General features: G+C 43.3%; 1 protein-coding gene across 2 annotated transcripts in view; it reads left to right on the top strand.

Annotated features, from left to right (window-relative positions):
• The window catches only part of mtss1 (MTSS I-BAR domain containing 1), a 139023-nt gene that overhangs the window by 59969 nt on the left and 61554 nt on the right, over nucleotides 1-17500 (top strand). For both annotated transcript variants that reach the window (XM_028576720.1, XM_028576719.1), the window contains exons 4-6: nucleotides 11590-11674; nucleotides 12372-12463; nucleotides 12566-12640. In XM_028576720.1, the coding sequence (XP_028432521.1) occupies nucleotides 11590-11674; nucleotides 12372-12463; nucleotides 12566-12640 (252 nt within the window). The remainder of the gene's footprint in view (nucleotides 1-11589; nucleotides 11675-12371; nucleotides 12464-12565; nucleotides 12641-17500) is intronic.

Raw genomic sequence — 17500 nt, 5'->3', positions numbered from 1 at the left:
AGAGGAGTTTATGATGGATTTTTTTTTGTTGAATCATTCATTCACACAAGTATGGAAACAACATGGAACAAAGCCAATCAGAAACCACTTTCTTCTTTGTACTGATTGCTAAATATAGCAAATATATACAACATTAGCCTATAAATCTAGACGCACCCTAGCGGCAGCAAATGTAATTTGCAGCCAGGGTCAGACTGGCTTCTCTCCGTTGACTTTTGAGCTGGAAAAATCAAACTCTAGTCGGGCCAATCACATCGTGTATAGAGTCAGTGGGCGGGGCTTATGGCTGCTGCTGCTGGTGAACAGCGGTCTTTGGAATTGGCTGCGACTCTGGAAGACTTGGAGTTCAGCTTCTCTTTGAGAAAATAACAAAGAACGGCACTGAAGTCATTCTTAAAGTACCCATATTATGAAAAAATCACTTTTTCTGGTGATTTGGGGAGTTATTTTGTGTCTCTGGTGCTTCCACACACATACAAACTTTGACTTTGCCTCGGACTGTGACGTCACAGTCCGAAATGAGCTGGCTAACCACAACCGTTAGCTCGTAGCGTTAGCGCTAGCATGCTACGTCGTTCTCAATAGCAGAGCACCGCTACAACACACACAAGTTCACCATAATCTCCAAAAGAACTACTTCCATGTGCTCCCTGGTTTAGAAGAAGTCTCCCAGCTGATCCTGCCTTGGAACTGACTGAAGTTGGAGAAACAGCCTTTCTTTTACTGTCTCTAGAGTTAGCTAGCTGACATGATCTACATCTGAGCTACTGAGCATGTGCAGCTGCAATCAAAGATAGTACAGAAGAAGAAGATGAAAAGAGGTCTCACTCTGTAGCTAAAACAGAGACCTGGTGAAAAGAGGATCTGCAGCAGCGAGAGAGAGCTGTGCAGTACAACAACAATATGGTGTTTTTTGAAAATTAAACCATGTAAACCTATTCTGGTACAACCTTAAAATACAGTTATGAACCTGAAAATGAGCAGAATATGGGCACTTTAAAAAAGGAAGCTGTGTTCGGAGTTTAAAGTTTAATCTATCAACTAGCTTCGCTACCTTCTTTGTTGCTCTGGTTGGTTGTAGCGCTATCCTATCGCATGAAGAGGGAATTTGACAGACAGCTATTTACGCCGCCCCTTGGATTGAGCCCTGTTTAGCACGCATATAACCATAACCATAGTCAATCAAAAGCAGCATGCTAGCTACCTTCATATGTTAAGCTAAAGGTCAATGGTTTGGGCCACTACTTAGCCTACTGCAAAGATCATTTCTAGAACACAACATTTAGCAGCTGATTGAAGACAGATTGAAGACAGTACTGCATTTGAGCCCAAGGACTACAGTAGAGGCCAAAAGTTTGGACACACCTTCTCATTCAATGTGTTTCTTTATTTTCATGACTATTTACATTGTAGATTCTCACTGAAGGCATCAAAACTATGAATGAACACATATGGAATTATGTACTTAACAAAAAAGTGTGAAATAACTGAAAACATGTCTTATATTTTAGATTCTTCAAAGTAGCCACCCTTTGCTTTTTTATTAATAAGGGAAATAATTCCACTAATTAACCCTGACAAAGCACACTTGTGAAGGTAAAACCATTTCAGGTGACTACCTCATGAAGCTCATTGAGAGAACACCAAGGGTTTGCAAGCAAAGGGAGGCTACTTTGAAGAATCTAAAATATAAGACATGTTTTCAGTTATTTCACACTTTTTTGTTAAGTACATAATTCCATATGTGTTCATTCATAGTTTTGATGCCTTCAGTGAGAATCTACAATGTAAATAGTCATGAAAATAAAAAGGAAACGCATTGAATGAGAAGGTGTGTCCAAACTTTTGGCCTGTACTGTACATCCCATCAAGATTCCCATAATTTCCATTAATTCCCATGAAAGTTTCCAAATTGGTATGTTTCCAAAATTACCCAGCTAAACTTTCCATGGAAAGCAATATTAAAAATATCCAGTTTATTCTCATTAAATCCTGTTTATTCCCGTTAATAATTTATCGGAAAATTTCAGCCCCTTTGCAACCGTACGCACAATGCAGAATTACTGTTGATCAGCTGGGTAATTTTTGGCTCCATGATGGCTCCATGCGCCACTAAGCAACTCTCATAGCAATGAACACCATATCCGGTTCTTATTATACATCCATGGTTGGACGTCACTTATCCCCTTGTGTCTAAAAGGGAGCAAATCCCTGAAGGCAGGTTTCAAAACATGGTGCAAAGTCTTCTGATAAGAGTGGTGGCTGTTATGACAGCAGATTAAAGGTACCATGTGGAGTGTTTGACCACGAGTAGCTAGAGCTTCACAATTAATTGCAATTTTATTGAAAACCCAATGTGGACTAGTGTGTTATCCAAATCGCAGAAGGCAGAATATTTCTTAAAGGCAAAATATGTGTCAAAATACCATTCTGAATTAAGTGTTGCGGTGCTGCAGAGTTGTCCCAGCCTACAAAACACATTCTGCAGAGTTAAGTTTTTGTCGGGTACAGATCCTCTCAAAAATCCCACCGTGGTCATTTTAAATATACTAGTGCAGTGCCCGTTGAAAATGTTTGGAACGGGCCGATTGCTTGGCTTGTGTTGTTGCTGCTTGTAGAATTCTTCAGAACCAAATTTTACCCCAAAAGTACTTAAAGAAGGAGCCCAAACTACTTAATATGCACCTCCACTGTATGGCTTACTACTGACTTACAGTGTAGGCTACTTCTACAGTAGCATCAGAGGAAGACATTACTACTGCATTTACCTGACATCACATCACAAAATATCACAATGAAAATGTGGAGTAAACCGACATTAGCGCCATCGACTCATTGCAGTGCGCTACCAATCAGGCCCGTTGTAAGAGCTAATCAGCGTTTGCAGTTTTACATCCCTTAAAGACTTAATTTGACTCTTGTCCACTCATCTACTAGCAGACTGCATGGTGGTCTGCTTTGCAAAGGTTTTATTGAATTATTGATTAAGGAAATGAAGTTGTACAACCCATATGTTGTTTTTCAAGGAATATTTTGTCGAGAAACACTCAATTTAAACAGAGTTTTGTTTGCTTACTGTCCCTCAATGTTGGCCAATCACATGTGGGCGGGGTTAAAAAACGAACTTTTCCGTTCACCAGCCAAAAGTGAATGTTTAAATCTAACAACCACTCATTGGATTAACATTGGGATTTTTTGGCTGGTGAGTGAAGCAAATCTATCAGCCACTTGCGTATTTTATGAGCATTTCGCTAGTAGATGGTGCTAATATTGAACGCTACATGTGCAACGGGATATCATTACTTTATATAAACATACATAACCACTTTGTTATCTGTACGCATTTTGAGCTATCCACGTGTCTACACTGCATACAGCGGACGTAAACATACACCCCACTTGCCGTGTTTTCGCGAGAAGAAAGCTATGGTTGGATTTAGGAAACTTTTACCCTTTCATACTACTCGCTACGGCCTCAATTCTAGAGGTCGATCGATAGTGAATTATACCGATAGCTAGGTTGGGCCCTATTTGCCGATAACCGATTAATCGACCGATAGTATTTAGAATTGATACTGGATAAAACCAAAACATGACACTCCAAGTACAACAGTGCTGAACTTTATTATAAAAATAAACTGTATTGAACCATGAAAACATGCTAAATGAAATAAATATAAATATTGAAGTCAATAAAAGACAGACATTCATTCAAACTGAAACAAAAAGTAATAAATAACAAATAAAAACAGTTAAACTGTCGGTAATGCGTGATGTAAAGGCTAGAAAGACCCTCTAGAGGATTGGTGGCACCGATAGTTGACACCAATCAACTATCGGTGCCGATTAATCGTCTACCTCTAGTCAATTCACAAGCATTCGCAAGGTAATGTAAGTCAATGGAGGCCAAACAGCGTTGATAAACACGTTAAAAAGCCAGTATGTGTCTTGATAACACGTCAATAATGGCACACGAATTTGCGTGTCATACATTCACCACTTCAGATCAGACTGACATGTGGGTGTCACGTTCAGACGTCCGCATACTTTTGACCGTGAAGTGTACTTACAGGAGACTCTGCACACACACTCGGAGCTCGCTTAATCAAATGTCACACGTCTCTTTCATTCTGTACCGATGAACTCAAACGTGTAATTGATGCAGCGTCTTCCGAGCCGTGAATAAACGGTGCATTAAAACCAGAAAGAAACAAAAAGGGAGCATCACAAACAAACTCACTCGCACACCGAGTCTGTCTGATCTCGTCAGGTTGCATTTTTTCCCCCCTTTAGTCGATTCTGAGATCCATTAGACATGTCTGAACACAAAAGCAACAAACGCCTACACAGTTTAGCACCTGGCTACCACACACACACACCCAAACACACACACACACACACACACACACACACAGGCTCTGTCACACGTGTTGTAATTATGTGTTGCTAAATGAATATTTACGCTGTTAAACCGGGCCGGGCAGTATACTGTGATACTACAGATTTTGAAATAGCATTGCGTGTGAATAAAGCTGCAGTTTCAGTTCGTAGTTGTAGTTTTATTGATGGTAAAAGTTTTAGTGACAGTTACACCACGCGGGGAATGTGTTGACACCACTGAAAGTTATTTGTAAAAGAAAACGAAAGCCGATTAGTAAACCGATTGCCCTCACTGGCTACATTTACAGTCACATAATATTTAGGTTTTTTATCCTTACTCCGAAAAAGACAATTTTCCAACTCGGCTGTTTCCATGACTAATGGAAATTAATATTTAACTACTTTTCCTGTTTATTTTTCCGTACGATCACAACTAGAGCTGTAATCGGGCGTTAAAAGTTCGGCCCGAGCCAGACAAGTAAATTTTGATTGACATTGCCCGAACCCGTTGTGTACACACACACACACACACAGACACACAGACACACAGACACACAGACACACACACACACACACACACACACACACACACACACACACACACACACACACACACACACACACACACACACACACACACACACACACAGCTCTTTTGTCAAGAATGAGTCATTAAAACATTTTTTAACATAATTATTCGTTGTCTAACGGAGGCTATCGGCCACTTGGAAGTTGGAACAAAGAAATAAAAGAAGTCCTCCAGAGGCCAGCCTCGGTTTTACCTCCTCAGCATCCCCTTTCACGCTAATCGAAACGCATCACCTGACCACTCATTTACCGCGCAACCCAGAGTGCAAGCCCGAGCCGACCGAACCCCTCGGGTCCTGTTGGGGTCCGGGCAAAGATCTCATCACAGCCTCCTTTTATTCCTTCAACCACCTTCTTGAAAACGTCAGCGTTGCGATGTTTGTGCATATCCAAAAACCTGTTGATATCCAAGTCTTTCATAATGTTTGAAAGTAGCTGTGTTTCTCCTTCTCTTCTTTTTTTGGGGCATGCATCTCTACGGTATTCCCGCGGTACGGGAGTCAATTTCACAGTTGGTAATGTGATAAGGACGGAATAGAGCATAGAAATCAACGGTAGCAGAGGTGTGCTGGAAATTAAATGAGAAAATGACGCTGCAATGCGGTGAGTACGCCCAAAGATTGCGAGGCATTCCTAGGCTACTCCGTATGCGGAAGGCAGCGATTCTTCTAACCTATCCTAAATCGAGAAATGTGTGTTTTGAGTCTGAGAAGATCTCCGTTAGGAATTATGTAATGAAATGGCCTAGGCCTGCAGGTAATGTAAGTTACCTAGACCTGCAGGTAATACATGTTACCTAGACCTGCAGGTAATACATGTTACCTAGACCTGCAGGTAATACATGTTACCTAGACCTGTAGGTAATACATGTTACCTAGACCTGCAGGTAATACATGTTACCTAGACCTGCAGGTAATACATGTTACCTAGACCTGTAGGTAATACATGTTACCTAGACCTGTAGGTAATACATGTTACCTAGACCTGTAGGTAATACATGTTACCTAGACCTGTAGGTAATGTATGTTACCTACACCTGTAGGTAATGTATGTTACCTAGACCTGTAGGTAATGTATGTTACCTAGACCTGCAGGTAATACATGTTACCTAGACCTGCAGGTAATACATGTTACTTAGACCTGCAGGTAATACATGTTACCTAGACCTGTAGGTAATGTATGTTACCTAGACCTGCAGGTAATACATGTTACTTAGACCTGCAGGTAATACATGTTACCTAGACCTGTAGGTAATGTATGTTACCTACACCTGTAGGTAATACATGTTACCTAGACCTGTAGGTAATGTATGTTACCTAGACCTGCAGGTAATGTATGTTACCTAGACCTGCAGGTAATGTATGTTACCTAGACCTGCAGGTAATGTATGTTACCTAGACCTGCAGGTAATACATGTTACCTAGACCTGTAGGTAATGTATGTTACCTAGACCTGCAGGTAATGTATGTTACCTAGACCTGCAGGTAATGTATGTTACCTAGACCTGCAGGTAATGTATGTTACCTAGACCTGCAGGTAATGTATGTTACCTAGACCTGCAGGTAATGTATGTTACCTAGACCTGTAGGTAATGTATGTTACCTAGACCTGCAGGTAATGTATGTTACCTAGACCTGCAGGTAATACATGTTACCTAGACCTGTAGGTAATGTATGTTACCTAGACCTGTAGGTAATGTATGTTACCTAGACCTGCAGGTAATACATGTTACCTAGACCTGCAGGTAATACATGTTACCTAGACCTGTAGGTAATGTATGTTACCTAGACCTGTAGGTAATGTATGTTACCTAGACCTGTAGGTAATGTATGTTACCTAGACCTGTAGGTAATGTATGTTACCTAGACCTACAGGTAATGTATGTTACCTAGACCTACAGGTAATGTATGTTACCTAGACCTGCAGGTAATGTATGTTACCTAGACCTGCAGGTAATGTATGTTACCTAGACCTGCAGGTAATGTATGTTACCTAGACCTGCAGGTAATGTATGTTACCTAGACCTGCAGGTAATGTATGTTACCTAGACCTGCAGGTAATGTATGTTACCTAGACCTGCAGGTAATGTATGTTACCTAGACCTGCAGGTAATGTATGTTACCTAGACCTGCAGGTAATGTATGTTACCTAGACCTGTAGGTAATGTATGTTACCTAGACCTGCAGGTAATGTATGTTACCTAGACCTGCAGGTAATACATGTTACCTAGACCTGTAGGTAATGTATGTTACCTAGACCTGTAGGTAATGTATGTTACCTAGACCTGCAGGTAATACATGTTACCTAGACCTGCAGGTAATACATGTTACCTAGACCTGCAGGTAATACATGTTACCTAGACCTGCAGGTAATACATGTTACCTAGACCTGTAGGTAATACATGTTACCTAGACCTGCAGGTAATGCATGTTACCTAGACCTGTAGGTAATGTATGTTACCTAGACCTGTAGGTAATGTATGTTACCTAGACCTGCAGGTAATACATGTTACCTAGACCTGTAGGTAATGTATGTTACCTAGACCTGCAGGTAATACATGTTACCTAGACCTGTCGGTAATACATAGGTAATACATGTTACCTAGACCTGTAGGTAATACATGTTACCTAGACCTGCAGGTAATACATGTTACCTAGACCTGCAGGTAATACATGTTACCTAGACCTGCAGGTATTACATGTTACCTAGACCTGCAGGTAATGCATGTTACCTAGACCTGCAGGTAATGCATGTTACCTAGACCTGTAGGTAATACATGTTACCTAGACCTGCAGGTAATACATGTTACCTAGACCTGCAGGTAATACATGTTACCTAGACCTGCAGGTAATACATGTTACCTAGACCTGTAGGTAATACATGTTACCTAGACCTGCAGGTAATGCATGTTACCTAGACCTGTAGGTAATGTATGTTACCTAGACCTGTAGGTAATGTATGTTACCTAGACCTGCAGGTAATACATGTTACCTAGACCTGTAGGTAATGTATGTTACCTAGACCTGCAGGTAATACATGTTACCTAGACCTGTCGGTAATACATGTTACCTAGACCTGTAGGTAATACATGTTACCTAGACCTGCAGGTAATACATGTTACCTAGACCTGCAGGTAATACATGTTACCTAGACCTGCAGGTATTACATGTTACCTAGACCTGCAGGTAATGCATGTTACCTAGACCTGTAGGTAATACATGTTACCTAGACCTGCAGGTAATGCATGTTACCTAGACCTGTAGGTAATACATGTTACCTAGACCTGCAGGTAATGTATGTTACCTAGACCTGCATGTAATGCACGTGATAGGGATATGACGGGAGTGTTTTCGTGGGTTCGGGATGGGATTGATTCCCGTGTCACCCTCTAGTTTGCGTACAACAACCATAGCAACACACAGAGCTGCCTGTAAGCAGGCAAGAGGCCGGTACACTGTTGCAAACTGCGGTAAAACCCCCGAGTGAGACGCATATTTCGAATGTGCTGTATACATGTCCAAAGAATGCTTCTAAAACCCGAATAATGCCGGCGCATTCCACGTGTCTTTATCGGAAAATGCTATATTCAGATCCTAACCCAAAGCCTGTATTAAATTCAGAATGATAGTGGAATCATTTTAACAACATTTTATTCGTGCTCTCTTTCAGTTTGACCTGAAACTGAAATAATGTCTTTTATTTTAATTAAATAAAAGCAAAGCGTTGTTATCCAGACAGGATTGAACAGACAGACACACACAGACACACACACACACACACACACACACACACACACACACACACAGGCAGACACACACACACACACACACACACACACACACACACACACACACACACACATACAGGCAGACACACACACACACACACACACGCACACACAGACATACACACACACAGACACACACAGACATGCACACACACAGACATACACACATACAGGCAGACACACACACAGACACACACAGACATGCACGCACACACACACACACACACACACACACAGACACAGACACACACACATACAGGCAGACACACACTCACTGGCACGCACACACACACACACACAGACACGCACGCACGCACACACATACAGACATGCACGCACACACACACAGACACACACACACACACACAGACATGCACACACACAGACACGCACAGACACACACACACAGACACAGACACACACACATACAGGCAGACACACGCACACAGACAGACACGCACACACACACACACACACAGACACGCACACACACAAACACACCCACACTCACACACACACTCACAGACACACACACACACACAGACATGCAGACACTCACAGACACACACACACACACACGCACGCACACACAGACACGCACACACACACAAACACACCCACACTCACACACACTCACAGACACACACACACAGACATGCAGACACACACACACACACAGACACAGACACAGAACATTGCATGACAGAGTTTTGAAACATCTCCTTTAGCTGCATTAAGATAATGTCGGAGTCAAAAGCTGCGGTTTTAGATTTTAATGTTCACTGAGCTCCGAGCTGCAACAGGGAGGGAAAGGCAAATAAAGCAAACGCACCTCGCCACACCCTTCACGTTTAACCCACTGCTCATACCTGAGTTTATATGTGCGTGTACTAGCACTCTGCCACGTTTCGTGTATGTGAGGCCGATAATATTTTTTAGTTTTGAGCAGAAAGGAGGAGGAGGAGAGGGGACAGATGGAGAGAGAGGCATAAGGACAGATAGAGGAGATGGATGAATAAGAAACAAAGGAAGTAGTGGCTGTAATTCTGCACCAAGGACCACTAAGACCTATATAAAAAGAGACTTCAGATACAGTATTAGGGGACCACTAAGGTCTATATAAAAGAGACTTCAGATACAGTATTAGAGGACCACTAAGGTCTATATAAAAGAGACTTCAGATACAGTATTAGGGGACCACTAAGGTCTATATAAAAGATACTTCAGATACAGTATTAGAGGACCACTAAGGTCTATATAAAAGAGACTTCAGATACAGTATTAGGGGACCACTAAGGTCTATATAAAAGATACTTCAGATACAGTATTAGAGGACCACTAAGGTCTATATAAAAGAGACTTCAGATACAGTATTAGGGGACCACTAAGGTCTATATAAAAGAGACTTCAGATACAGTATTAGAGGACCACTAAGGTCTATATAAAAGAGACTTCAGATACAGTATTAGGGGACCACTAAGGTCTATATAAAAGAGACTTCAGATACAGTATTAGAGGACCACTAAGGTCTATATAAAAGAGACTTCAGATACAGTATTAGGGGACCACTAAGGTCTATATAAAAGAGACTTCAGATACAGCATTAGGGGACCACTAAGGTCTATCTAAAAGAGACTTCAGATACAGTATTAGGGGACCACTAAGGTCTATCTAAAAGAGACTTCAGATACAGTATTAGGGGACCACTAAGGTCTATATAAAAGAGACTTCAGATACAGCATTAGGGGACCACTAAGGTCTATCTAAAAGAGACTTCAGATACATTATTAGGGGACCACTAAGGCCTATATAAAAGCACCATTTCATGGGACCTTTAAACGAGTGTCAAGTGTGTACAGTCCAGGTTTGACTCTGGCCTTACTTCCTGTTAGTGCTGGAGCTGTTTGAATGAACACACCCACACAGCTGATCTTTTCACCGTGATTGTTCTCGCTCTTTTTTTTTCCTTTTCTTATGCAACTGTGTTGTAGCTATGCTTCCTTCCTCCAGCACTGCTCTCAGATTTAGATATTCAAATGACATGTAGCGTGACGCCAGGAACTCACACAGTTCACACAATTTCCTAGTGCCGATGCTGACGACTTCAGATTGCTTGTTATGTGCAGCCCACAGTCCAAAACCCCCAAATAATCATGTAACCATGACATAAAACAGAGAAAAGCAGCACCTCTTTTTTCTGTGTGTGTCTGTGTGTGTCTGTGTGTGTGTGTCTGTGTGTGTGTGTGTGTGTGTGTGTCTGTCTCTTTGCGTGTGTGTGTTCTGTCAACATACAGACTGGGTGCCACAAAGAAACCATTATGAAAGGTGTGTGTGTGGGGAAGTGATGAAGCTCTTTTCCTTCTCTCTCTGTCAACATTTAATTTTATGAATTACTGACTCAGTGACTATCTGACAGGCCTAAATTCACTCATATTACAATTTTAAATAAATGTCGTGAAAGTGACAATACTGTAGCTACAACAGCCAATGATCAGCCAGAAGCCCAGTGTCTTTAACTAGTCGTACTGTAATTACACAGTAAGTCGCATGAGAAAGGATTAAAAAGTATTGTAATATGTATTGCTATCGAGGGAAATCCGATTTATTGGGAATATTGTCCAGCCCTCCCTCTGACCTATTATGACATTTAGTTATATTCATTCATTCAGTTATTAATTTGGAGCTTTTATGTTGCATTAATATGCCGTAAGTGCACTGCTGGAAATAAAACAAGCGCTAAATGCTACAACATGTCCTGCTATGTCTTCATTTGTATGTATGATGCACATTTTTAGCTATATTTTGAAACGCTATTTGTTTTTGTTTTTTTTCAGGTGCCACCAAGGAGATTGGCTCAGCGCTAACCAGGATGTGTATGAGACACCGCAGCATCGAGTCCAAGCTCAAACTGTTCACCACGTAAGACACACACACACACACACACACACACACACACACACACACACACACACACACACACACACACACACACACACGCACGCACACTGGGTATGGAGAAGGTGAAACGATGAATGATGTGATGACACATTTGGTTATAGACTCTAGATTATAATTACTGTCAACTGACATATTCCACTGTGTGTGTGTGTGTGTGTGTGTGTGTGTGTGTGTGCGTGGCGTGCGTGTGTGTGTGCAGGATTTGTGTCATTACTGTTTGCTGTCATTAGAGAAGCTGTCAGTCAGATGAGACGCACACACACACAGTATAGCTCTCCGCTTAAATAATGTTCATCCATTCAAGAATAATAAAGTTTTTTTTTGTTACCACCTGGTCTTAATTCTCACAGTTTTTATCATTATTTAACTCCATCACACAACTTAACATGTACGCGCCTATAGTTACTATTTTTGTAATAACAATGTCGAACGACAATATGAAAACATTCAGTTATTGTAGGTTTAAGTCTACGAGTGCACATTGTTTTCAAGAAGGCCCCAGTTTATTCCAACTATCTAAACTGCTAATTTGCTGAGCTCCTCAGCTCCCTGCTTTAACGTTAATGTCCTGTACACTTGTGCTGTAGTTGTACACACATTTAGTGCAAATGCGAGCCGATCTCAAACAATTGAGACTTTAAATGCTTTTTTCTTTCAGAGCTCTCTCAGAAGGTCTTGTCACTCCGCTGGAGTTGAAGATGGAGGAGTGGAAAAAAGTGGCCAGTCAGCTGGACAAAGACCATGCTAAAGGTATGCTAATATGCTAACACACACACACACACACACACACACAAACACAGACATGCACTGACACAAACTCTCTCTCACTGCCGGCTTGTTCTTGCTGTTCAGAGTACAAGAAGGCCAGAGCAGACATCAAGAAGAAATCGTCAGACACTATCAAACTGCAGAAGAAGGTGAAGAAAGGTAAGAATAACAACAAACAGGTTTTCAGCAGCACTGAAATGAACACTGCAACAATGAAGCTGTCTGTAAAGTTATATTATCACACAAGTCAAAAACAAAGACGGTACAGGATAGCCTTGAGGTTTGTACATTGGCGGTTAAGCTAGAGAGTGCTTGTTTACTTCAGGAAATAGAAGAAGCCACCTGCTTAATACGAAAACTATCGTCCATAGGGTGAGGTAATCCCCCACAGTAAAGAGTCTGTTTGATCCTTCCCTCATTGTGCGGAGATAAGTGTTTTCAGAGCTCCGCTCTGCCTCCTGTCAGTCACCTGACACCCCGAGGGGAGAAATAATCCCTCCGAAACATGTTTCTTTGCTGAAATAACTGCCACACAGTCCCGTTTCATGTAGTCTAGTTTAGAGCCGGGAAAGTAGGTCATTTCTTTCTGCTGGTTTTTACACATTGTTTAGTTTTAGCTCATTAGAGATCAAAACCTAAACTCGACATGGGACTTGTTCATTTTTACTTGAGACTTGTTGGTAGTGGTGCTCGATATATCGGCCGCCGATATGGTCATTTTTTTAACGCATCGGTATCTGTTCGATGTCAAATTATATATAATTATATAAATATTAATTGTTTCTTCTGAAAATCTGATGACAGTCATAGTTTGCACACAGGTAAAGGTGCCCAATATCAGTCATTTCGGAAAATAAATCACAAAAGTAAAAAAAAAAAAAAAGCGTTTTGGAAAATAGTTCTTTATTTGATTATCATAAAAATGTGTTTTCTATACAGAGATATCGACATCGGTAAATATCAGTATCGGCCATAACAGCAATATTAATATCGGTTATCGGTATCGGCCACAATTGTCACATCGGTGCATCGCAACTTGTTGGACTTTACTTGGACTCTTGACTTGGGACTAGAGTTTAGATTCACCGCCCCGAGCCCAAACTGGGCCAATATTTCCCGCCACTATCCTCGCGCCGGGCCCTTGATCAAGCATTTGTATTTTTTTAATCATTACTTTATTTGCCTAATTGGGTGGGGAGAAAGCTCTGCCATAATCATGTGCAGCGTCTCCTCCACTATCATGCATCACACCAGGCCTACTGGGCTGTATGGTGCAGCATCACACCGGGCCTACTGGGCTGTATGGTGCAGCATCACACCAGGCCTACTGGGCTGTATGGTGCAGCATCACACCGGGCCTACTGGGCTGTATGGTGCAGCATCACACCAGGCCTACTGGGCTGTATGGTGCAGCATCACACCGGGCCTGCTGGGCTGTATGGTGCAGCATCACACCAGGCCTACTGGGCTGTATGGTGCAGCATCACACCGGGCCTGCTGGGCTGTATGGTGCAGCATCACACCGGGCCTGCTGGGCTGTATGGTGCAGCATCACACCAGGCCTGCTGGGCTGTATGGTGGAGCATCACACCAGGCCTGCTGGGCTGTATGGTGCAGCATCACACCAGGCCTGCTGGGCTGTATGGTGCAGCATCACACCAGGCCTGCTGGGCTGTATGGTGGAGCATCACACCAGGCCTGCTGGGCTGTATGGTGCAGCATCACACCAGGCCTGCTGGGCTGTATGGTGCAGCATCACACCGGGCCTGCTGGGCTGTATGGTGCAGCATCACACCGGGCCTGCTGGGCTGTATGGTGCAGCATCACACCGGCCTGCTGGGCTGTATGGTGCAGCATCACACCGGGCCTGCTGGGCTGTATGGTGGAGCATCACACCGGGCCTGCTGGGCTGTATGGTGGAGCATCACACCGGGTCTGCCTGTATGGTGCAGCATCACACCGGGCCTGCTGGGCTGTATGGTGCAGCATCACACCGGGCCTGCTGGGCTGTATGGTGGAGCATCACACCGGGCCTGCTGGGCTGTATGGTGGAGCATCACACCGGTCTGCTGGGCTGTATGGTGCAGCATCACACCGGCCTGCTGGGCTGTATGGTGCAGCATCACACCGGGGCCTACTGGGCTGTATGGTGGAGCACCACACCGGGCCTGCTGGGCTGTATGGTGCAGCATCACACCAGGCCTGCTGGGCTGTATGGTGCAGCATCACACCGGGCCTGCTGGGCTGTATGGTACAGCATCACACCAGGCCTGCTGGGCTGTATGGTGCAGCATCACACCGGGCCTGCTGGGCTGTATGGTGCAGCATCACACCGGGCCTGCTGGGCTGTATGGTGCAGCATCACACCGGGCCTGCTGGGCTGTATGGTGCAGCATCACACCGGGCCTGCTGGGCTGTATGGTGCAGCATCACACCGGGCCTGCTGGGCTGCATGGTGCAGCATCACACCGGGCTGCTGGGCTGTATGGTGGAGCATCACACCGGGCCTGCTGGGCTGTATGGTGCAGCATCACACCGGGCCTGCTGGGCTGTATGGTGCAGCATCACACCGGGGCCTACTGGGCTGTATGGTGGAGCATCACACCGGGCCTGCTGGGCTGTATGGTGCAGCATCACACCGGGGCCTACTGGGCTGTATGGTGGAGCACCACACCGGGCCTGCTGGGCTGTATGGTGGAGCACCACACCGGGCCTGCTGGGCTGTATGGTGCAGCATCACACCAGGCCTGCTGAACACAATGTCGTCGGTGTGTTAACGTTGGAGTCCTGACCAGACTCTTAGCAAACAAGCGATTGCGGTAAAATGCAGTTGGGTTGTCGAGGTCAAAACACTATATATAGCAGCTGTGAATCAAATAAAGTTATTATAAATAATAGAACCGGAGGCATCAGTCTGAAACAGAGCTGAATAGTCCCACCAATATAATTAGTTATGTTATTAATTTGTTTACAATATTTTCAGGCTTCAACTAGCAGAAAGACAGTATCACTGGGAGAGAGAGAGAGAGAGAGAGAGAGAGAGAGAGAGAGAGAGAGAGAGAGAGAGAGAGAGAGAGAGAGAGAGATTAAATAGGCATTGAAGAAAGAGGAGGAGAGGAGGACAGCATCCAACAGCGTGTCCTCCTCAGTTTTTGAGTTGATTGTTACAAAAATAAGTATTTCACTCCCCCCGCGCGCCACAAATTGCCTTCTAGTCTTTTGGGAAACACTGCTGAGGACACTCGTTGTCGAAGCTTCGTACTGTAGGTGGAATTCTTTCCCATTCCTACTTGATGTCTCCCATTTACCGTATTTTGCGCTTCATATAATGCACCACACATTTTCAGTGGGAGACAGGTCTTATAAATCCTTCCTGAGTTCAGACCTGGGGCTGATTCATAGACTCTACAAGTGAAACCAAAACATCTGGATGGCCTCTTTGTGGCTGGCTGCAGTACAGGTCATACACCCCTCCCTCCTCCATGTTAGCTGATGGGTCATGAGCCAAACTTAAAAAAAAAAAGTACACACACGTACATTTATTCCCAAAGAGTGTTTCTCACATTTGAAGTAGTTGTGATCCCGCTGATGTGGGTTCATGTCTTCTTGATCTTTCTGAAAAACAACACATATTTTCAACTTGACTAAGATATCTTGAGTTCTCTTTTGACTAAAACTAGACTAAAATGACGAGACTTTTAGTCGACTCAAACTTGACTAACTAAAAAAAGATGTGAGTATGACTAAATGTGACTAAAGCCCGGGACACACGGGGCCGATAATCGTCAGTCGACAGTCTGGCGAGATCGGTGACTCGAGTCTGTTCGTTGTGTCCCGTGCTGTCATCAGTCTGGGGGGGGCTGTCGGCCTTCATTTTGGCCGACCTGACATGTTCAGTCGGAGGGGGGGGGCAGTCGGGTCTCACCCGGAGATGAGGAGCAGGATGAGCCTGACTAGAGTCTCTCAAATTCTGAGTAAAATCTTTTAAACTTACCTTATGTTGATCTGAAATGAAGACCTAATTCAGCAACTGCATCACGGCCAATTTCTCTCTTAAAATGTTCTCAGAAACACGTTTCAGTGATCTATTCTAGTACAGAACTATTGTAGTACAATATGAGCTTGTCGGTACACAATCTGTTCCGCCTGCACGATCTGTTCGGCGCATGCGCAAGATAATCCTGTTTTACCCAGGATACAACCTGCACGATCTGTTCCACGCTAGCCTCCACCGGGAAGTAGGGCTGTCCTCGACTAAAGAAATTCTTAGTTAGATTTTGTCGACTAATCGATTAGCTGATTTAATCGACAGAGCTGTGCTCTTTGAGAGGTGGTTAAGACTAGAAAAGCACAATATAAATGTAGTTAATTAACCATCTGTAAAACTGAGTTTCTCCACAATTAATCCTGCAAAAGCACCACTTTAAATCTTGTGTTTACCATAGATGTGCTCAGAAGTTTCTTGGAAATAAGTAATTAAGCATGAATAAGCATAAAAAATGACTAATCGACTAAAGAAATCTTAGTCGACTAAGACCAAAACGACCGATTAGTCGACTAATCTACTAAGAGGTGGCAGCCCTACCGGGAAGCTAAAGTTAGTTTAGCTAACAGCTAATTCGGCTAACCGCTAGCTGACAGCTAGATTCAGTCTAAAACAATGTTAAGTCAAACTTAATGGGAGAAGCAGGCTACAGCTACATTAAGACTTTACAGTAATAACAATAAAGACGTAGAAGTGTTGAGTTATTGTATTTTAAATGAGCAAAGTAAAGTAAAGTAGAACTGACGTAACAGCTGTTATATAGGTTAACGTTAATTTTCAAGTTTTATTTTGAGGGTCTTTTAAAGTTATTACATGCTGTCTCAGCTAGCGGTTAGCCGAATTAGCTGTTAGCTAAACTAACGTTAGCTTGGCTGTCGACCGGAAGCGTGGAACAGATCGTGCAGTGGCCTAATTCCTCGTACAACAGCGCACGCACGAACATTTTGTGCATGTGCAGAACGGATCGTGTACCG

This window comes from Perca flavescens, chromosome 4 (assembly GCF_004354835.1).
Source record: "Perca flavescens isolate YP-PL-M2 chromosome 4, PFLA_1.0, whole genome shotgun sequence".
NCBI lineage: Eukaryota > Metazoa > Chordata > Actinopteri > Perciformes > Percidae > Perca > Perca flavescens.
The sequence above is the reverse complement of the archived record's forward strand: the minus strand, read 5'-3'. Positions and strand labels throughout refer to the sequence as shown.